At 37.8% G+C, this 22,988-nt stretch overlaps 1 protein-coding gene across 1 annotated transcript in view; it reads right to left on the reverse strand.

Annotated features, from left to right (window-relative positions):
- PDE3A (phosphodiesterase 3A) overlaps positions 1-22,988 on the reverse strand; it is a 373,175-nt gene that overhangs the window by 41,353 nt on the left and 308,834 nt on the right. The window contains exons 3-5 of the mRNA XM_069585562.1: positions 17,535-17,792; positions 14,842-14,996; positions 7,129-7,253 (exon numbers count right to left, since the gene is read on the reverse strand). Coding sequence (XP_069441663.1) covers positions 7,129-7,253; positions 14,842-14,996; positions 17,535-17,792 — 538 coding nt within the window. The remainder of the gene's footprint in view (positions 1-7,128; positions 7,254-14,841; positions 14,997-17,534; positions 17,793-22,988) is intronic.

Raw genomic sequence — 22,988 nt, forward strand, 5'->3', positions numbered from 1 at the left:
TTCAAAAGTAGAATGACAGAAAGGCATTTTTACATATTCAGTGACTCAGACAAGCAACACAGAAATATAAGTTTTATTTATATCTCCTGTTTTCAGGCTTTAATCAAAGGACTCATATGTGATTTCATCCATTTATTTTATATTAGTAACTGCATAATAATTGGTTGTGCTTCAACTGTTTCAATGAATACTGATGGATGGAGCCAAAGGATTCACTGTTTACTTGATTTGCGCAAAGAACAGATTTCATTAGTCCCATCTCAAAACAGGTCATTTATCTTCCAGTGTTTCAGTACTCTAAGTTTACGCTTGCATCCTCCTATCTCTTTTGCCTATTGCTTCTTTCCTCCTCACACTTTATTTAATTCCATTTCCTTACTCTCTTGGCCACATAAAGGGGCTTTTCTCTGCCTCTTTCCACATTTTCCTGAAATCCGGGGCAGGGGTAGGGGGTTGGGGAGGTGGGTGTAGCAGGGCATCACGTTCACTTAAATTATATCTATTTGGCAAATCAACCCCAATCTGCCACCCATGCAGGGAGATGAGCTCCCAAAGAGAAGGGCCCATCTGATCAGGTAGAACTGTACTTGAGTTTCAGCTCTCTTGACTCTTGGATAGTTTCCTTCCTTTTGGCAGACTTTCAGAGATTTAAACATTTCAGCATACATAGGATACAGGTTACTTTATAAACATTTAGCTCTGCTGTGAGAGCAGTCTAAAGATGACACAACGCAAAATTCTTCCCAAAGCAATCAATGACAGAGATGTTTATGTACTTTAAGGCAAGAATGTGGGAGGTTCTTGCCATTACTGTGACCCTCGTGTGTGTGTGTGTGTGTGTGTGTGTGTGTGTGTGTGTGTGTGTGTGACTCAGTAGTGTCTGACTCTTTGTGACCCCATGGACTGCAGCCCACCAGGCTCCTCTCTCCATGTTATCTTCCAGGCAAGAATACTGGAGTGGGTTGCCATTCCCTTCTCGAGGGGATCTTTCCAGCCAAGGAACTGAACCCACGTCTCTTGCATCTCCTGTATTGGCAGGCGGATTGTTTAACACTGGGCCACCTGGGAAGCCCAACTCTCATCTCTACCATCTGCCTTTGTGGTATCCTCTGTGGAGCCTCTTTTCCTTTCGCATGTTGCCCTTCTTAAGCACAGGCATATGAAGTCAGGAACAGGGCACAGAATCTGAGGTTGTTCCTCAAGTCTGTCTCATCATTTGCTCTGTTATTTCCAGGGAATACACTAACCATTAATTTCTATCTTCCTGACTTTATCAAGTTGGTTATCATAAGAATTTTAATTTCATGACCCAACGAAGAAATTGAGAAACAGAAAACCAAATCCTTTCATTATCTTGTCCTCAGCTAGAGGCAAGACCAAAAAAATCTTAATTTTAAGTTATCTCAATTTGTCATCCTCATTTCTTTTCTAATAAGTCTTTAGGACAAAAGAAAGAATTCTGGATTAATTGTGTGGCCTTGGGCAAGTTACTCAACATTTCTGCCTCAGTTTCCTCATCTGAGTCTGTTTTCTGAGCAATACAAGAGTGCAGAACACTTCAATTCATCCTTCATCCCTTGTGTTACTTGTCATTGTTGTCTCGTATTTTAATTATTTTCCTTAAAAATCTTTTAAAAAATACCTACAATCTGAAAATATTGGGTTGGCCAAAAAGTGGGTGTTTCTGTAACATCTTACGGAAAAACCCAAACGAACATTTTGGCCAACTCAACACTATTATTTATGCATATCATGTTTGTTTGAATGTAATCATGGTTTTCTACTTTATCTGTTATTCATTTCTATTATACCTTACAAATTTTCCTCTGCTCTTTTTCTTTTTCAAATACAAACTTCTTTAGTTAAGATCTGGTAGTTGGTAAAGTTGTGACTTGCCTGAATATATCTTTAATTTATTTCTACTCTTTTGAAACAGATTTTCCTGGTGCACAATTCTAGGTTGACAATCATATTCTCTCAAAACTTTGAAGAAAACATTTTTCTGTCTTCTGACTCCATTTATTTACAACAATTTTACTCTCAGACTGACTGAAGGGACTTATCTTTGGCTAACTTCAAGATTTTTTTTAATCTCTGGCATTCGGTGGTTTCACTATTCTGTGTCTATGTTTAAATTATTTTTTTCTTTGTCCTTTCCTCCTCAAATAGTTTATGTTTCCTATTCTCTACTAAAACTATGATTATGTATATTAGACTTTTTAATGACTCCTCCTATGGCTTTCAGAACCTATTACATTTTCCAACTTCTCATCCGAGCTTCATTCCGGATACTTTCTTCACGTTCTCTAGTTTACTAATTCTCCAAAATTTTAGTAGTCTTTTATGCCATTTAACTTATCGTATTTCCCTGATTATATTTCCAAAAGTCATTTAGCTGCCGTGCAATTATGTCTTCTCTCATTTCTATCTTTTATGCCCTCATGTTTTTCTTTAAACATCTGAGTATTTTTTTGTCACTTAAATAACTTAATATATTTTTAAAAATTATTTGGCTGCACAGAGTCTCAGTTGCAGCATGTGGGATCTAGTTCCCTGACCAGGGATCAAACATGGCTCCCCTGCATTAGGAGCATGGAATCTTAGCCACTGGACCACTAGGTACCTGCCACTCAACACCTTTAGAGATCTATACAGTTGTTTTCCTGTTTTTTCTAACTTGTGTTGTTTCCTTACATGTTTATAGTGATCTGGTTTGTAAGTTCAAGCTGGTTTGAACTTTATATGTTGAAGCTGCATGGCTGTTAACTGGTGATGCTTTCCTCCAAAAATTACCTATACATATTTTGTAGGGAGCCAAGGGGTCCTTCCTGACCTGCCTCTTAAGAAATTTGTATGCAGGTCAGGAAGCAACAGTTAGAACTGGACATGGGACAACAGACTGGTTCCAAAGAGAGAAAGGAGTGTGTCAAGGCTGTACATTGTCACCCTGCTTATTTGACTTATATGCAGAGGATGTCATGAGAAATACTGGGATGGATGAAGCACAAGCTGGGATCAAGATTGCTGGGAGAAATATCAATAACCTCAGATATGCAGATGACACCACCCTTATGGCAGAAAGTGAACAGGAACTAAAGAGCCTCTTGATGAAAGTGAAAGAGGAGAGTGAAAAAGTAGGCTTAAAACTCAACATTCAGAAAACTAAGATCATGGCATCTGGTCCCATCACTTCATTGCAAATAGATGGGGAAACAGTGGAAATAGTGACAGACTTTATTTTCTTGGGCTCCAAAATCACTGCAGATGGTGATTGCAGCCATGAAATTAAAAGACTCTTGTTCCTTGGAAGAAAAGTTATGACCAACCTAGATAGCATATTAAAAAGCAGAGACATTGCTTTCCCAATAAAGGTCCATCTAGTCAAGGCTATGGTTTTTCCAGTAGTCATGTATGGATGTGAGAATTGGACTATAAAGGAAGCTGAGTGCTGAAGAATTGATGTTTTTGAACTGTGGTGTTGGAGAAGACTCTTGAGAGCCCCTTGGACCGCACGGAGATCCAAGTAGTCCATCCTAAAGGAAATCAGTTCTGAATATTCATTCGAAGTACTGATGCTGAAGCTGAAACTCCAATACTTTGGCCACCTGATGTGAAGAACTGACTCATTTGAAAAGACCTTGATGCTGGGAAAGATTGAAGATGGGAGAAGGAGAGGATGACAGAGGATGACAGAGAATGAGATGGCTGGATGGCATCACCGACTCAATGGACATGAGTTTGAGTACACTCCGGAAGTTGGAGATGAACAGGGAGGCCTGGCATGCTGCAGTCCATGGAGTTGCAAAGAGTCAGACATGACTGAGCGACTGAACTGAACTGAAGGTGTCTTTTTGAACTAGGGTCACTTGTTCACTCACTCAATCCTGTCTGACTCTTTGTGACCCCATAGACTGCAGCATGCCAGGCTTCCTTTGCTCAAACTCACATTCACTGAGTCGGCGATGCCATCCAACCATTTTGTCCTCTGTCATCCCCTTCACCTCCTGCCTTCAATTTTTCACAGCATCAGGGTCTTTTCCAACGAGTCAGCTCTTTGTATCAGGTGGCCAAAGTATTGGAGTTTCAGAATGAATATTCAGGACTGATTTCCTTTAGGATTGACTGGATTGATCTCCTTGATCAATCTCCTTGAGGGACTCTCAACAGTCTTCTCCAACACCACAGATAGAAAGCAAGAATTCTTCGGTGCTCAGTCTTCTTTATGGTCCAACTTTCACATTCATTCATGACTACTGGAAAAACCATAGCTTTGACTATACGAACCTTTGTCAGCAAAATAATGTCTGCTTTATAATACACTTAAGTGCCCCTTTAAAAGTCTCAGGTTTATATGGAATGCTCAGATTCAGTTCTTCCACCTTGCTGGGGTCCCAAATGAGCCTTGGCACTTCTGAGCTCATCTGAATTTGCCCTCAGTGCAATCTCTATTTAAATATTTTCCCACACTGTCTTGTTTCTAAACCTTATGAAAGATAAATTCTAGTCCTCAGGTCATAACTGACTTGTAAGATACAAAAGAATAATAAATTTTTCTTAAGAGCAGAGAGGACCAGATTAATTTCTGGAAAACCAGATTGCCTTGAGTGATTTCTTTCAGTAATTTAATGCCAATAAAATGGTATTTTGTGAAGGAAGTTTCTTCGTATGCTCACTAGTAGAGATTTAAGCCAAAGTTTTTGTCACTCAGTCATGTCCAACACTTAGCGACCCCATTGACTGTAGCCTGCCAGGCTCCTCTGTCCTTGGAATCCTCCAGGCAAGATACTGGAGTGGGTTGCCAGGCCCTTCTCCAGGGGATCTTCCCAACCCAGGGACTGAACCCAGGCCTCCTTCATTGCAGGCAGATTGTTTCACAGCTGAGCTACCTAGGAAGAATAGTTTCAACAGTTACCAGTATAAACTAGGCAATCAAAGGGGAAAGAAAGTACTAAATTTTCTCTTCTAGATGGAATAAACAACAGAAGTCCTTTCTTAAGTTGTGCTGTTTAAAATTAAGCTTATACTCCAAGGTAGACTCTTGAAATATTAGTGGAATGTGAGTACTGGTTCTCTAACCCTCATAGAAACACTACCATTTCAGGGCTTCTGCTTCTGGCTATAATGCAATAGTTTGCAGTAAATCCATCTATTTGATCTTTGAGAACAAATAGAAAAGCTGAGTTAAAATAAAAAAGCTATCACGGCAAGACAACCAACTTGGAGAGATAGGTTTCCAAATAGAAGAGACCCTCAGAAGGGTGAGCCAAAATCCTGCAAAATGTTCTTCCATCCAGAGCATTATTTATTGACCACTGGCATGGAAAAAAAGGCTAAGAATCCAGGCAGATGGATGCAGCTATTAGGAAGGCAAGCCAACAGAGCTTTTAGTAATGTCATAAGGCTGATGACACAAATACTGGAGTTTGGGGCTGCCATAGCAGCCAGGACTTGAATGTCTAACAGCCCAGTGGGAAGAGGGCAGCTTTCCCCTTGAGCCATTTGGTGAATTCCTGAGCTGCGATAAAGGCAGGAGATTAAGAGGCTAAGCAGGGAGCTACTGAAGAATCTCAGCAAGGCTTTCTACAATGCTGAGAGATGAAAACTTGGAAGGAGAACATTCCAAGAAGGAGTTGCTGCTGTTGTTTAGTCACTAACTCATGTCTGACTCTTCTGTGACCCCATGCACTATAGCTCACTAGGCTCCTTTACCCATGGGATTTCTCAAGGAAGAATACTGTAGTGAGCTGCCACTTCCTTCTCCAGAGGATCTTCCCAACCCAGGGACAGAACCTGTGTCTCCTCCATTGGCAGGCGTATTCTGTACCAACCAACAAGGAAGCCTCCAGGAAGGAAAGGCAGAGGAAATACCCCAGACTCTCATTTAAGGATGAGGATTTAAGGATGAGGCCAATTTGGAGATAGAATCTGACAAACTATTTCAGTTTTGAGTTATCACAGATTCTGACTGAATAAGGTCATATTCCCCAAAATTATACTATAGATACATTCCTACCTGAAACTTCATTGATACCTAAACTCCTTGCCAAAGCTCCTGGGTTCCATCTGGCCTCTGTCTACAGACCTGCTTTCATCTCCCTCTCTGCATTCACTGCTCTCCCTTTCTGCTTGTTAGCTTTGCCAGTCATCATTTAGAATCTTAAGCTGTTGAAGCTTTCCATCCACACACTGGGTTTTACATCTCTTTAATTCTTTGAACGTTTTCCCTTACTTTCTTTTCATAGCCTTTAGCACACTACATATATACTAATAGCTTATACTCTACATCTGTTTATACGCTCCTCTTGAATGTAAGCGAGAATTCTGTGAAAGGAGAAATAGGGTCTGGCTTCATCATTGCTGCATTCCTCAAACTATTTCAGTGTCAGATAGTATCTCTGGATAGTGAACACTCCATACATATTTATTAAGTGACGCTTGAGGGAAAGAAAAAACTGATGCTTAGAGGGTACATTGACACCAACCTGAAAAACCCCATGCAGATCCTAGACAGGAGAAATCACAGTAAGTTTCATTCTGTACCTGATTTAAAAGAGAAGGAAAACCTGCCACCCATGTTACTCCTGGGTTTTTTGGTTGCTGATTTTTGAGGTTTTTCAAAGGGCTGTCAAAGGTCCTGGATTGTATTTTCTCTGAATTTACATACCTCTTCCTTTTGTATTTTTATATTGGGGGTGTGCGCAGGTAAGTGACATGGAGCAAGAATTTCTTTGAAAAATTATAGTATGTATAGTAAATGAAGCATTTCCTAGAACTTATAAATATCATACTTCTGGAAAATGTTTTTTAACAGACACTAAAAATAAAATTGAAATTTCATAAGTACTTCATTATCTTTTATATTAATAAGATAAAGCTTGCCTACTCAATAGTTACACTGATTTACTATTCATCCAGTAAGTTCAAGATGGGATATTTGGTGCAGCTATCTTAAAAGAATCTGCATCATCCTATAAACTAGAAATTTCAGTAACTAATTGGTTAATGAGGCTTTTTTTGTTTTTAGAAGAGTCAAACCAAACATATCTGAGTGTTGCAACACTTAAAGCTTAGTTCATTCCATGACGGCACACTCAGTGAGTGTTAGCTCTTCCTCAGTAAGTTCTTTACCTGGTCGGTTTTGCTTTTTAGCCTTTACATGGTTAGAGGCAGAAACAGCGTAGGATGAAGTGAAGGATCTGCTTTTGGTGAGAGTCATCATCACTGGGTTTTTCCAAGAATCTGGATTAATAGCACTGTAAAGACAAGGTATAAAGAAAAATGAAGAAACTATCCTTTGATTATTGGGGCAGAACTTACCGGAACCCAACCATCATTTTCATAATAGACGTTTCAATCTGAGTCATGGTCCAGGTTCAGTGACAGGACCACTTGACTTCCAAGTGACAAACTAGGTTATCTGAATTCAGTCTGTGCTACAGGGTCACAGGACACACTCTTCAAGGATACTGGGTTAACCAAGACAAAAAGAGAGCTTTACTGTTCATTCAATTACTTGGTATCCAACACCTTCTCATTCTATTTCCATAATCATGTTCCTCAAAGACTTTCTAAAACCATGGCAAACTAACTTTAAGATGTAGGTGAACTTACATCAGGTATGAATGACATGATGCTTTCTTATATACTCTTTTTAATTTATTATTCTTGACGTGACTAAATTAAGAAATTCAAGTACTTATCATTCAAAGACAATATTCTTGCAGTATCTTGAAGGAAAAGGTTAATAACAGGTCTTTAACCAACCATTTCTTTTACTGGTGATACCGTGTAAAGAATGGAATGATGAGACAAATTTCCCTTGTAGACACAAATGGGCCTGCTGCTAAAGGTAGCACTAATGCTATTTACTAGGAGAAAGGTAATGGCAGTGAGTCTTCACCTGAGGGAATGTTTTTAGCGGGATATCCTTGCTCTGTCTAAGTATTATTGTAAATAAACCTGTAATCAATTTAAATAAATTTAAATAAATCATAAATCAACCTGGAAGGCTGGGATGAAGAACACTACAAAAAAAATCCATATAACTAATGGATATAAATTTTAGAGCTGTTTCAAACCAAAAAATATCTGTAGGCACTGCTCAAAACCTTACATTCTGAATCTGAAACAAAATCTATTGTAATTTGAGAGAAAAAAATATTCGGGAAGCCATATAGACCATCTTGGTTTGCTCCAAAGGAAAAGTGTGTAGTCTACAGCCATACCACCCTGAACATGTCGGATCTTGTCTGATCTCAAAAGCTAAGCAAGGTAGGGCCTGGTTAATACTTGGATGGGAGGAAAAATGTCTGCTTTATGTTTTGGTTTGTGTCTTGCTAGCATCGGTGGGTTTTTGAGCATTAGTAAATTTGGTAATGCATAAAATCTATAACTTGCGTGAGAGTAACTGGACAATTTGATCCTTGGCCAATCTTAGATTGGTAGTGTAAGCAGGATGTACCTGGCCTCTTTGGGTGGCTTATTGTAAATGAAGCTGAAATGGATGTAATTATGGGGTCATTAATGAGTAGAGATTGTCATGTAAGCTATACAGTTAATGAGGGATAATTTTGGGGTGTTCTATAATCAAAATAGTCAAAATAAATTTATGGTTTTTCCAGTAGTCACGTATGGATGTGAGAGTTGGACCATAAAGAAAGCTGAGCACCAAAGAATTGATGCTTTTGCACTGTGGTGTTGGAAAAGACTCTTCAGAGTCCTTTGGACTACAAAAAAGATCAAACCAGTCCATCCTAAAGGAAATCAGTCCTGAATGTTCATTGGAAGGACTGATGCTGAAGCTGAAGCTCCAATACTTTGGCCACCTGATGCAAAGAATTGAATCATTGGAAAAGACCCTGATGCTGGGAAAGATTGAAGGCAGGAGGAGAAGGGGATGACAGAGGATGAGATGGTTGGATGGCATCACCAACTCCATGGACATGAGTTTGAGCAAGCTCTGGGAGTTGGTCAGAAGGGAAGCCTGGTGTGTTGCAGTCCATGGGGTCACAAAGAGTTGGACACAACTAAGCTACTGAACTGAGCTATACCCAAAATGGCATCCTTTGTACAAGCATCATGATGTGTGTATTGCTTACAATTCTGCATATTAAGTCCAAACCAGAACATGCGCTAAGGTGAAATAACAGGACTTTTAGGGTATGCTGCACTACCAGTTTGAGACCTCTCAAAGAGGAAGATGCTGAGCATTTGCTTGGCTACTGCCTCTGTTCTTTGATTATTAGTAAATTTACTGATGGGAAAGATCTGTTACCTGTGTTCAGTCTTATGTGACATTCTGCTACTAATTACCTCATTTCTTCTCTTTTATCCTTTTCAGAGAGATTTTTCTTTAACTGTTGACCCAGATATTTTAAAATTTCATCTTTTCTCTTTACTTTAAATAGCATTTAAAAAGTGGAATGCATTCCAGCAATTATCAAATACAATTTAAGGATAGCCTACAAGATAATATTTGTTTCATAAAGTGAAAGTGAAGTCGCTCAGTTATGTCTGACTCTTTGCGACCCCATGGACTGTAGCCTACCAGGCTCCTCTGTCCATGGGATTTTCCAGGCAATAGTACTGGAGTGGATTGCCATTTCCTTCTCCAGGGGATCTTCCCAACCCAGGGATTGAACTCAGGTCTCCCGCATTGTAGACCGACGCTTTACTGTCTGAGCCACCAGGGAAGTCCTTGGAAATCTCATTCTAGGCAATTCACAAATGTCTGGAATTTTGAAACAATGATATCAAAGAAAACTTTGAATCTGAGATAGATAACTATATCAACTATTTCCTGATACCACTATTCCCTGTCAACTACTTTTGCTGGATTGATTGATGTATGAGACTTACTGTGAAGACATTGGATGTAATGTTTATGTGGCCTACATGTCTTCTCAGCATACTGTATAATAAACAGATTGTGACTTTTCTATGTAGGCTTTTAGAAAGACCTTAACATTAACTGAATTTATTTTTTAATACTTTAAAGAGTTATATTATTAAAAGTGCGTCAGTCACTCAGTCACATCTGAGTCTCTGTGACCCCATAGATTATAGTCTGCCAGGCTCCTTTGTCCATGGAATTATCTAGGCAAGAATACCGGAGTGGGTAGCCATTCCCTTCTCCAGGAGATCTTCCTGATCCAGGGATTGAACCCAGTTCTCCTGTGTTGCAGGCAGATTCTTTACCATCCGAGCCACCAGGGAAGCCCTCTATATTATTAAAGCTAACTCAAAACTGTCTATTTCTATTTTATATTTCTTTAATAAAAACATTTAAGGCTCACTTTGAGAAATTTCATAAAGTGCAATAATAGAGCATCTTTAATGTATGAGAAGTTAATGAAATTTAAGGTAACTAAAATCCTAGCCATATATCCTTTCTTAATATGCTAAATATTAATTCCTTAAGAGATATTGTCAATAAAAATGAGAAATCAATATATATGTGTGTACATGTGTATGTATGTCCATATATACACATACATATACACTTTATAATTTACAGGTACTTTCAAATATATTCTTTTGTGTGAATCTTCAAAAGTTTTCAGCTGTCTATTGATCTTTGCCTTTGTGATTCCTATTTAGATCTTATTAATATGTAATGATTTGAATTCCAGTGAGAAAAATAGCTTGGGGGAACCTCTACTTGATCTTCCCACAGTAACACAGCATGCAAAAACTATCTATGTGTTTGCTGTGGAAGACCTCAACCCTCCTCTACAAAAGTGGATTTTATCACCTTAGTTCTACTCATAAAAACTTCATCCTAGGTCCTAAAAGTCTTACCAGGTCCTAACAGTTTCTTTTACAGAGTTTACTGCCTGCTGTCATTTCCATGGCCAATGTGGAAGGCTTAGGGTATGATTCATTTCAGACTTAAAATTTCTCTCAAGCTTACTTTTTTTTTTTTAAATAAAGCACCTGTTGGTATTCTTCCACTTAATTTTACTCCACTCATGTCATCATTCCCGCTTTCCTGAAATATTTCTTCTGGTGGGTACCAAGGCTCTGGCTACACATCTCTGAGTGGTGGGGTCAAGATCCTTCTGACTCGCAGTCCAGTGTCTTTTGACTCAGTTGGATTTAAAACCACCCAGGAGTAAATCATCCAGCTATGCACCTATAGGAACATAAGTTGAGGGCTGTTTCTACTTTTCACTTCCTACTCTTGTTCTTTTGATCACTGCAGTCCTCAAAGAGCCTCAATAAACAGACAGACATGGAAAGGAAGAAATAAAAGGACTGACAGAGAAGAAGCTTCAAAGATTAAAACTCAAGTCAGTTTTGAAATCAGTCAGTTTTAGCAACAGGTCTTCTAACTGAAGAAGGTTTTAACTTTGGTTTATTAGTAGGGCTGGAGATGTTCTGAGGCCATCTTTTCACTATTTTTACCTACAACGAAGGATGAGTCAACCCAAACTAGCTGTGTTTAATGGTGGTACTATTGCTACTTACTGACATATGGTTTTCCCGTAAAGGGCTAAATTATCTTCAGAATGAATTTTATTAATATTTTTTTTATAATGGTGAAAAAGTTGTATCACTCTTAGATGTTATATCAGGACTTTTAATAGGATAGTGAATTAAGGAAGAGTAAGTTAGTGGAAAATAGCATACCTAGGCAGGACATCAATGAGTACTTTTAGGACAAAAGGAATGAGTGGGATTATATGCCATTCCTTTTCTATTCTGAAAATAGTTGAGAAGGAGCATTTATTTCATAAAACAGAATGACAAAATCCTTAGGAGTTAAGCTCATAAAAGTTTTTGAAAGCCTCTTCCTCGTGTTGATTTCAATTTCAGCCTCTAATCTCATTTAACTAAGAGAAGAGAGGAGTAGGAGAAATGAAATTTGATGAGAAGTAACAAATAATAACAAAAAGAAAAGAGACATTTAAGAAAGCTTGAATGGATTTTTGGTAGAATCATTCTATGGATAGTAAATAAAGGAGCATTAACTATAGTATGACAGGAATCTTGGCAAGGTGTACTGGGAAAATAGACAACCTCTCTAAAGATATATACCAAGAACGTCAAATTCATGTTTTTAAGCAACAAATAAATAACTATAATTTCCTACCACTTATCAGTATTTGCTGCTGTAAAAGTCAACAGTCAATATTTTCATGGGAAAATACTATTAGTGACCTATAATTTTGAACTTCAGGAAATGTTCATGAAACAGAGTAACATCCCCCTATGGTGATGCTTCAGAGAAGGCAATGGCATCCCACTCCAGTACTCTTGCCTGGAAAATCCCATGGATGGAGGAGCCTGGCGGGCTACAGTCCATGGGGTTGCTAAGACTCGGACATGACTGAGCGACTTCACTTTCACTTTTCACTATCATGCATTGGAGAAGGAAATGGCAACCCACTCTAGTGTTCTTGCCTGGAGAATCCCAGGGATGGCAGAGCCTGGTGGGCTGCCGTCTATGGGGTCGCACAGAGTCGGACACGACTGAAGCGACTTAGCAGCAGCAGCATGATGATGTTTTGAAGTTTCACAAACATCCAGGCAATAAGACAGAGTGGAATTATGTGAATTCATGTGAAAGAAAGAATCATTCATGCTTGCTTCTGATTCTATAGGTTTATTAGATCATCAATAATATTTAACATGAAAGAAACCAATTATGTTAAGTAAGAAAGCAGGAAAAGTTAACAGTCATTAAAAATTCTTAGGATTTGAAAGGTTTCCATTTCTCTGCCAATTTCAGAATGCGGCTTTATATTCAAAGCCAGGGTCAAAAGAAAATCACTTCTAATATTGTCATCATGTAGTTCAATAAAGATGTGGTAATTTTTCAGTCATTAGATCATTAATAAAACTGATATAAATGTTTCAAAAGCCTGAAATCGTATATGGTAAATGTTCTCATAATTATTATTCACATAAAGTATGCTATTTCTATGCCAAATAGAAAAAGGAAAAACGCAGTAGCTTTCTTTGAAAGAATTTCTATCATGATGATGTTTTCTTCAAAACCTTTCTAGATCTTAGTATTATCTTTTCCTTAGCTTTGGTGATTCTTATTTTTAAATCACTTTGTAAAATTTGAATTAATATTCTAAGTAAATTTTACTCTATTTATTTTTATTGAGGTATAATCAAAATATAACAATCAAAATGTATTTGTTTTAGGCACATAACATGATGATTTGATATTTGTATATACTGTGAAATGATCACCACAAAGTGCTGTGTGTTTAGTTGCTCAGTTCCATCTGACTCTTAGTGACCCCATGGACTGTAGCTCACTAGGTTCCTCTGTTCATGGGGATTCTCCAGGCAAGAATGCTGGAGTTGGTTGCCATTTCCTCCTCCAAGGATCTTCCCAACCCAGGGATCAAACCCAGGTTTCCTGCATTGTAGTTGGATTCTTCACCATCTGAGCCGCCAGGGAAGCCCAAGAATACTGGAGTGGGTAGCCTGTCCCTTCTCCAGGGGAACGTCCCAACTCAGGAATTGAACTGGGGTCTCTGCATTGCAGGCGAATTCTTTACCAGCTGAGCTATCTGGGAAGCCCAATAAATCTAGTAAATATCCATCTGGTGGCTTAGATGATAAAGAATCCACCTGCAATATGGGAGTACCAGGTTGGAAAGATCCCCTGGAGAAGGGAAGGGCTACCTGCTCAAGACATTCCATGGACTCATGGAGAGTCCATGAGTCTCAACAAACATCTTCGTACATTTTTTTTTCTTCTGATGAAGACTTTTAACATCTATTCTCTTAGCAACTTTCAAATATACAATACAGTATCATTAACTATAGTCACCTTGCTGTACATTCCCACAACTTACTTATTTTATAACTGCAAGTTTTGATCCCCTTCACTCATTTTGGTTACCCTTGACCTCTGCCTCTGACAACCACCAATCTGTTCACTGTCTAAATAAAGTTTAAGTTAAAAACTGTTGGAACATATTTAGTTGCTCTTAGAATGATCTACCTTTGATCTGATTTTCTGCCCTTCAAATAATGCCAGGAGAGCTGGTCTGGTGAACTGGGGGAAATCTAACAATCATTTGCAAATGTTAGGTTGGATACCTTTGATGTAAAAATCCAACACAGATCTCAGTCCAGGTAGAATCTAGTCTGTCTTTATTCTGGGTTCAACTTTACCCACCCAAATTTACAGTAGCAGACATCACTTCAAGTCACTGTCCCTGTTTATACTTAAGGCCATACAATACCATTTAAGCATAATTATCTGATATCAATCCCTATACTGCTCTGGATTTAAACCAGATACCTTTTTCATTTTCAAAGCTGGCCCCAAACCAACTATAATCTTTTGGGCCTCCCTTCCCCTGTAATTTTTTTGCCATATATTATAAATCTTTATTAATGATCATTTTTCATAATTAAGTAAACAATCACTTTGGATGCTACTATATTTTACTTTATATATATATATATATATATATATAGTTTCTTTAACTTTTCATTTTTTTCTTTAACTTTTCATTTTGTACTGTGGTATAGCAGTTAACAACGTTGTGATAGCTTAGGTGCACAGCAAAGGAACTCATTCTTCCCCATGCTCCCTTCCCATCCAGTGTACACATAACACTGAGCAGAGTCTCCTGTGCATGTAGTAGGACCTTGTGAGTTATCCGTCTTAAATACAGCAGTGTGTACCTGTCCATCTTAAACTCCCTAACTGTCCCTTCCTTCCATCCTTCCCTCCCCCCGGAAACCATAAGTTCATTTTCTCACTCTATGAGTCTATTTCTGTTTTGTAATCCCCTGTAATTTATAATTAATTTTTGATAAGGAACTTCTCCTAGAAACATGAACCCAACAGGAACATCACCTAACCTGGATGAAGGTGCTTCATGCAGCTTGATGCTGGCACTACGGTCCCTCCGGACAGGGGCAGGCTCCAAAGTGGGCAGACCTGTGGCAGAAGTGGTGGTGGTCCAAGTTGATGAAACTCGTCTCAGCAAACCAGGGGGCAAACTCCTCCTCAGGCGCTGGGAAGAAGGAACATTGATTTTATTACCAAGCATATTTCCTATCACTAACTTCTATGTAATATAATGAAAGAAAATGAATTTTTAATTAGCAATGAATATATTAAACTATATTGGTTGCATATCATATCTCTAAAATTTGGGCACTCAGAAATTCAATAAGGAACTCTGGCCAAAATCAATTAATGTTATAAAAATAACATTTTGGGACCTTCATTTCAATGATTATATAAAAATGGGATTATGGGAAATGGGAGCCATTTTGGCCTAATTTTATTGTCATATTCATCAAACAGGGCTTATATACCTATAAATATTAATATATAACTTATTATAAGCTACATTTCTATTAGCTAGCACAACTGTTGTTATACCAAAGTGTTTACTGATTTAATTGATTTAATCCTTGATTTAGAAATGACGAGACCTAAGGGTAAGAGTGTAACTCACAAGATGTACCACCTCTCTTGTGGTTAATATGACTTAAGACAGACAGGCATTTGGGTAATGTCATTAGGACGAACATCTTTTTTTTGAAAGAAAAGTATAATTTCTACTTACAACCAATAAACCTGATACAGAAGAGGTGACCGGGACAGACCAGGAGTGGGTGTGAAGAGATTGGGAAAGGTGCAGCAAGAAAGGGAAGGAGAGCAAAGAGGAAGTGGGCGTGGTTCACCATGCAAACCACCATTCACCCCAGCTCCTCCCAGTGCCCAAGTCCCCCAGCCTGCCCTTCACTCTTTTTCTCTGGTCCCAAGGGCAAAGTAGTCTGCTGACTAGGCCCCCTCCTTGACCAACTCAAGTTTGGTCCATAACCAGGTCTTTGGGAGGGAGGGTAGAAGTCCTCCAAGAACCTGAGTTCCCAGAACTGGGGGTTCCCCTTCATGACTGATGCACTGTGAGGGTGAATGCCTCTTAACGGAGGACGCTGCTAGGCGACCTGCAGTTCCCCTCTTTGTCATTTCTTCTCCTACCATAGCCCCAGTGGGATTTGTGACACCCTCAGCACTCAGGCATGATTCTGAGTTCACCAGGATGAACAATGACCCTCCAAAGAGAGTCTTAACCTTCAAAATCAAAGGGAAGGTAATCTAATACAACTACAGCAATAGTGATGAGGTAGGAGCTCATTGTTTTATTTTGGCTGGTGACTCCTAGAAGAACAATTGTGCAAGCCGAGTTTAACAAAGAGTCTGCTCTTCCTGAAGATAGTAAAAGCTTTGAGAATTAAGTATATGGCACCTTGGGATTCAAGAAGAACTCTGATATTAAATACTTTCCAAAATCTCTTAAAGATATATACCGTAGGAGGGAATTCAACAGGAAGAGAAAATGTCAAGCAATGTAAATATCAGGATTCTTGTCTGTAAATCTGTTACTGACTCCGTGTCTATTTTGAGACACAAGGGAATCACTTTCTCTTCTCCATCCATTTATTTTCATATCATGCTTAGCCCTATCTTTATCAGAGAAGTAGATGTTCAAAGGAAACTTAAAAACACCTAATTGACAAAGTTATCTGAAGGACACAGTCCTGAGTCCAGAGACCCACAATGGCAAGAACACAGATGTTACTGACTGACCATCAGCTCCAGGGCACAGCTACTTATGTACCAAATAAAGAACTGTGCTGGGTATACCTGAGACCACTGAAATTCTGATTCTTTTCCTTCTTTTTTGGTCCTTAACATGATTTGTTTTCAACTAACACTGAGGTCTAAACTAGAGGCAGAACCCTACTCCCTACAGCTCACTTTTGTAAAACTCTCATATCTTATATGTAAAAAGAAGAAAATACATGAATTACTAAGGCCAACTTCTACTTTAAGTAATCAAAAATCAAATAAATTCTTCCAAGTTAAAAACTTGTTGGGTTTGGGAAAGACATGAGGGTACTGTGAAGGCTACCATACTAAAAAAATCAAAGAGGAAAGGAATCTCGCATTTTAGAAGGCAGTGAGTTTTTAACAGAATCCACAAAAGTGGGAGCAGGGGGTTTTGCCTGCTTTTATTTCCCTGCTATATTTTCATCCCACAGACTAAGGCCTGATATATAGAGAAGAAAAAACCTTAACACATGAATAAAACAAGTTAATGTAAAAAGGTAAATTTTTTTTGTTTACAGAAAGCTATCAGGTATAAGGATGGAAGTCTTCACGTTTACTTTTCTATTACTTTGGTCACCATGATTGACAAACTCTTCATAGGGGAAAGAAAGTGAAAGCATTAGTCGCTAAGTTATGCCTAGCTCTTCTCGACCCCATGTACTTAGCCCATCAGGCTTCTCTGTCCATGGAATTTTCCAGGCAAGAATACTGGAGTGTGTTGCCATTCCTTTCTCCAGGGGAACTTCCTAACCCAGGGATTGAACCCAGGTCTCCCACAGTGCAGGCAGATTCTTTACCATCAGGTAAGACTTCTTAGGGAGGGTGAGGTGGGCGGGGGGCTCACTGATATGAATCACTGGGTGGGTCTGGAGTAAAAGGTCTAGGAGAAACAGTTTCACCCTTTCAGGAGCACGTCATTAACACCTACCTTGGGAATAGCCAGCTTGTCTTTTTCAGAGCTTTCTTCAGAATCAGAGCAGGTGTAGTTTTCACTGAAGGACACGATGGGGTTCACCCTGGGCTTGTGAATGGCCTGGATGGTGAGTTGCGTGCTGAGGAGGTTGCTCACTGCCCTCAGTGACGTGCACACGTTGGGGGGCAGAGAAGGGTCTGCCAGGAGGTCAGTGATGAGGCCGTGAGCCTCGCCCATCACGGCAATATCCACAGTGATGCTGGTTCCTGAAGACTAAGACACCAAACACAGGAGGCTGGGTGAGAAAGGCTTGAAGCTGGAGGCACAGGAAGGGAAACTGGGCTTTTTAGAAAAAGTGGACCAAAGTGACACTAGGGTGATAGTAAAGTAACATTCAAATCACATTTCTGTTTCAAATTTTGCCCAATTTTGCCATATCTTTTTTTTTTTAATTACAAAGGAATTTATTGCCATATCTTTTTGCTATTTTTGTGTTCATAGCACATTTTTTACTGTTAGACCTATAGATTTTGAAGAGACAAAAAGATAAACATTATTAGTATTTTTTAATAAAAAGCTTCAGGAAACAAAAAAAAAATGTTCATATCACTCCTTATGAAGATCTCAACATTTTAATGTACTTCATATAGTAGTGAAAGAAAGTGAAGTTGCTCAGTCATGTCTGACTCTTTGCGACCCCATGGACTGTAACCTACCAGGCTCCTCTGTCCATGGGATTTTCCAGGCAAGAATACTGGAGTGGGTTGCCATTTCCTTCTCCAGGAAATCTTCCTGACCCAAGGATTGAACCCAGGTCTCCCACATTGTAGGCAGATGCTTTACCATCTGAGCCACCAGGAACATTCACTTACTTCATATAGTAAGTGTCCATCAATAGGCAAATTAAAAAAAAATGATATGGCATATATATACATATACACATATATATACACATATATACATACATATATATACACACACATATATATTTTATATATATATATATACACACACACACACACACACACGATATATATATATATGGTTGGCCAAACAGTTTGGGTTTTTCTTATAATCTTTCCAATTTTATATAGACACACACATACACACACACACACACACACACATGCATATATAAATATATGCCAGGCTTCTCTGTCCTTGGAATTCTCCAGGCAAGAATACCTGGGTGGGTAGCCATTCCCTTCTCCAAGGGGATCTTCCCCATGACCCAGAGGTTGAAACCTGGTCTCCCACATTACAGGAAGATTCTTTACTGTCTAGCCACCAGGAAAGCTCAGACACAACCACTCCCCCACCACATATATATTTATGTACATATTATGTATAATATACTTATGTGCATTATATATACATATATATATATAAAGTTTCATTCTGAAAAGTAACATCAACATACTATAAAATTTTAATTTTATATTCTCATATGATATTTGAGCCTGGTGTGTGGTAATTATTCAACTAATATTAGAAACACAAAAAGCACCTCATTGTGCTGTTCAGATTCACAAACTATCCCTCTTGTTGTCAGGAATAATAGAAATTTCTGTTCTGGAATTCTGTGGCACATCTGTCATAGTCTGCCAAACTGCTTCTCAGATTCAGAGTTATTACTCTATACTTGCTAAAGGAATGAAGAACATAAAACACAGAGGAAAGGGATGTTCTTACAACCTGCTGGTCAGGCAGTAATGTAGACAGGAAGATGTGGGAGCAAGGGGGAGCATAGGCAGGGTCAAGTTTAACAAAGTAGATGAAGCTGAAGGATGGCATACAGACGACTGTTAATACTGGAATGCTGCCACAGTATGAGGCACAAGGAGACCAGAATACTGGCGTGGGTCACTGTTCCATTCTCCAGGGGCTCTTCCCACCCCAGGGGTTGAACCCAGGTATTCTGCATTGTGGGCAGAGTCTTTACCAGCTGAGCCACCAGCAAAGCCCACGAGGAATCCACATAACTTTAAATTGAGTAACAGTGATGGATGTGCAGGTTTTGGAACTAGGCTATTTGCTTCAAATTCTGACTCCTGACCCTACCACTTTCTATCGCTCACATTAGTGAGCTCTCTGTACTGTGACTTCTCCATCTGTAAAATGGATATAGTATAGTACCAACCTCAGAAGGTTATTTTAATAAGAATTAAAGGGCAGGAACTTCCCTGGTGGTTCAGTGACTGAGAGTCCGCCTTCTAATGCAGAGGATGTGGGTTTGATCCCTGGTTGGGTAACTAGGATCCCACATGCTGCCGAGCAACTGAACCTAGGTATCGCAATTACTAAGACTGAGTGTTACAACTAGAGAGAAGCCCGCAAACTACACAGAAAGATCCTACTTGCTGCAATGAAGATTCCAGGTGCTGTAGCTGAGACTCAATGCAGCCAGAAATAAAAGATTAAATTAAAAGAGGACTTAAAAAGTAGATTATATACAAGGCACTTACTATTGTGCTGGTTATGTGTCCAATAATGATAATGATATAAATAATAGTAGTGATAATTCTGGAGATTTTCAGCAAGAGATTATTAGAAGTTAGGCTACATAGTTGGTAGAAAATAAAGTTTAATCATTCTGACAACCGACTTAAAAATGAACTCCAGACATATGAAAAATTTAAATGTATAAAATTATCAGATTATTAAAGGAAATATGAGGGACTACTTTATAATTTGGGGATTAGGAAGACTGCTAAAAGTAATATAAATGGCATAAACTGTCAAGAAAACATCTAACAGATCTGATGAAACACAGAAACTTCTCATAAGAAAACACGCTATAAGCAGAGGTAAAAACAAACAGCACGTGAAAGAATATCTGCTCCCAGAGAAGACAAAACATATGTGAATAAAAGGCCTCTAAAAAAGTTAAAGTCAGTAGAGAAGTCCCTGTTGGTTTCACTGCTGAAGACCTAGGTTCAATCCTTGGTAGGGGAACTAAGATCCCACAAGGTGTACAATGGGACTATATATATATATATATATATATATATATATATATACACACACACACACACACACACACACATATATATACATATGTATACACATATATATAAATCAATAAATGATAAGCTGGGAGAAAGGGAATGAATATACAATTCAAATATAATTTAACCATCAAATACAAAAAAAACCTACTTGTCTCATGAATGTTTAAGATACAAATTAATGAAATAAAAGCAATGTTTACTTATTGGGAGGTGGGAGGGGGGTTCATGTTTGGGAACTTATTAAATAAAAAATAATAAAAGATTACTAGCACCAAGTATCAGTAATGGGTTGAGGAAATGAGCAGTAAGTAAAAACAATACAATATTTTTGGCAAGAAGTTTTTGCTGAACCTATCAATTTAAAGTATATATTCTATAATCTAGCAAGACGATGTAGACATCTAAAGAAAAACTACATTTACACAAAACTACAAAGACAGGATCACAAAGGGCACGGCAATGTTCTGGTAACAAAGAGTGTGGCCATAAATGCATATCAACAGAGATATTGTTAAAAAATGTTACAATATAAACATAAAATATCATGTACTTGTTTTAAAATATTTGGGTAGATCTGTAAATGTTTATTTGGAAAAATATTCATAAAATACTGTTCTGTGGGGAAAAATGTATGTCACAGAAAAAGTGAACATGTATTTTTTTTGTAATCAGAAAAATATGATAATTATGAAAATCCCAGCTTCTATGAAGGTATCTAGTCTTATAGCAATAGCAAGGATAAATTATTCTGTAAAGCTCTCATATAGAAACTATGTCTTTTCATACTAGAATAATAAGAGTAGCGATAGTAATACTGGTGGATAATAATGGTGACAGCTGATATTTATTCAGCACGATTCCACAAGGTAAGGACTATTATTTTTTTATTTTTATTAGTCAAAAATCACTTGCCAAATAACTGAATCAAAAATAACTCTGAATCAGATAGCTGGAGCATGAAAACGTCAGGCTGCAAACACATACTCTATTTCTACAGCCCAAGAGCTGAGCTAGCAGGACGAAATAAATACCGAACATTTTCACTGTACGTTACTAAATATATCTGCAATTATTTAATGCTTTATTTAATCATTGTGCCATGTTTTTCTCTCTCTGTAGGTTTAAATATATTCCATGAAATGACATGAAAATTTTAGTGTAACATTAATAGTTTTAGGATATATGATTATGTTTATTTCACATATTTACTTACATTGTTAACTTCAAAAATGTTTGTGAGAAATGCCACGGAATTAGTTTAACATTCCCCTTTCAGAAATGTATTCTCAAATACATCTCTATTTATTATCCTTCTGAAAAACTCATCGAGTATGATCTTCCTAAACAGTAATATACATTTCTTCCCATGTTGTTCTAATAAACTTAGTCTGCTACTTAATCACTGTACTGTTACCGTAGAAAATTGAAAGTTTAAATCAAACTTTGTATTCAGGACATAAAATTTTAAGATGTTTTGACAATAAAATTAACAGTTTATATTCTAATGGCTAATAATTTAACACATTTCCTCAAAATGGCCTCAGTGCATAAAACTTACAAATCTGAAGAAAAATCAGAATATATTCACTGAAAATTATGAATACACTTTAAAGTAAATTATTGGTGAGAAAACAAGTCTATCTTATAAATCTCTAATTTTATGTCTTTTTAAAACACTTTTTAAAAAGTAATGGATGAATTTATATATACTCAGAAAAAAACAAATGACTAAAAAATTGAAATGCAATTTTCAAATAAAAACAGAACTGGAATCTCATCCTTACAAGCAAATGTCAGTATTACATAAGAATTTAGAAAACAAGTACATTATGTAATTCAATGCTACAATACTGTTGCTTTCGTGAAAGCAAACGTCTTCAAGTGAAAACAAAAGCAATATTCAGGCTAATAAAAAGCAAATTATCCAGAGTGGAATTGGCTAAGAAACCAGACACTTTTCCTATTGAAAAAGTCTCCCTACTGTTATAAACTCAGGAGTTTTCTTTTAGTTTTATGATTTTAAAATTATATAACAGTTAAAAGTTTATCACACATAAGAAGTTATCAGTTTTGGGCTCAAATAACAAGAGGCTTCAATGAGGCATGAGATCTAAACCCAACCATCACATTCGTTTGTCACAAACTCGCCAAGACTAACCACACATGAATTGCTGAAACACAGAAAGATACATGGGCTATTTCAATAAACAGAAAGCAAACTATACTGACCCAGGCACATTTAGGGAGTCATTTTAAAGAAATTTCAGGGGAGCAGGGCTGTGGCTGATTGGTAGTGTTTTTTCAAACAAAAACACAAAATATGAAACATCACGCAGTGACTCACACAGCGGCTATTTCCACACCTATTCAACTTTCAAAATAAAATAATTCAATTTCCAAGTATACCAAATAATGCTCAGTAAAATTTTCATTTAACTGGTGAAATCTTAGATAGTGA

This window comes from Ovis canadensis, chromosome 3 (assembly GCF_042477335.2).
Source record: "Ovis canadensis isolate MfBH-ARS-UI-01 breed Bighorn chromosome 3, ARS-UI_OviCan_v2, whole genome shotgun sequence".
Classification (NCBI taxonomy): Eukaryota; Metazoa; Chordata; class Mammalia; order Artiodactyla; family Bovidae; genus Ovis; species Ovis canadensis.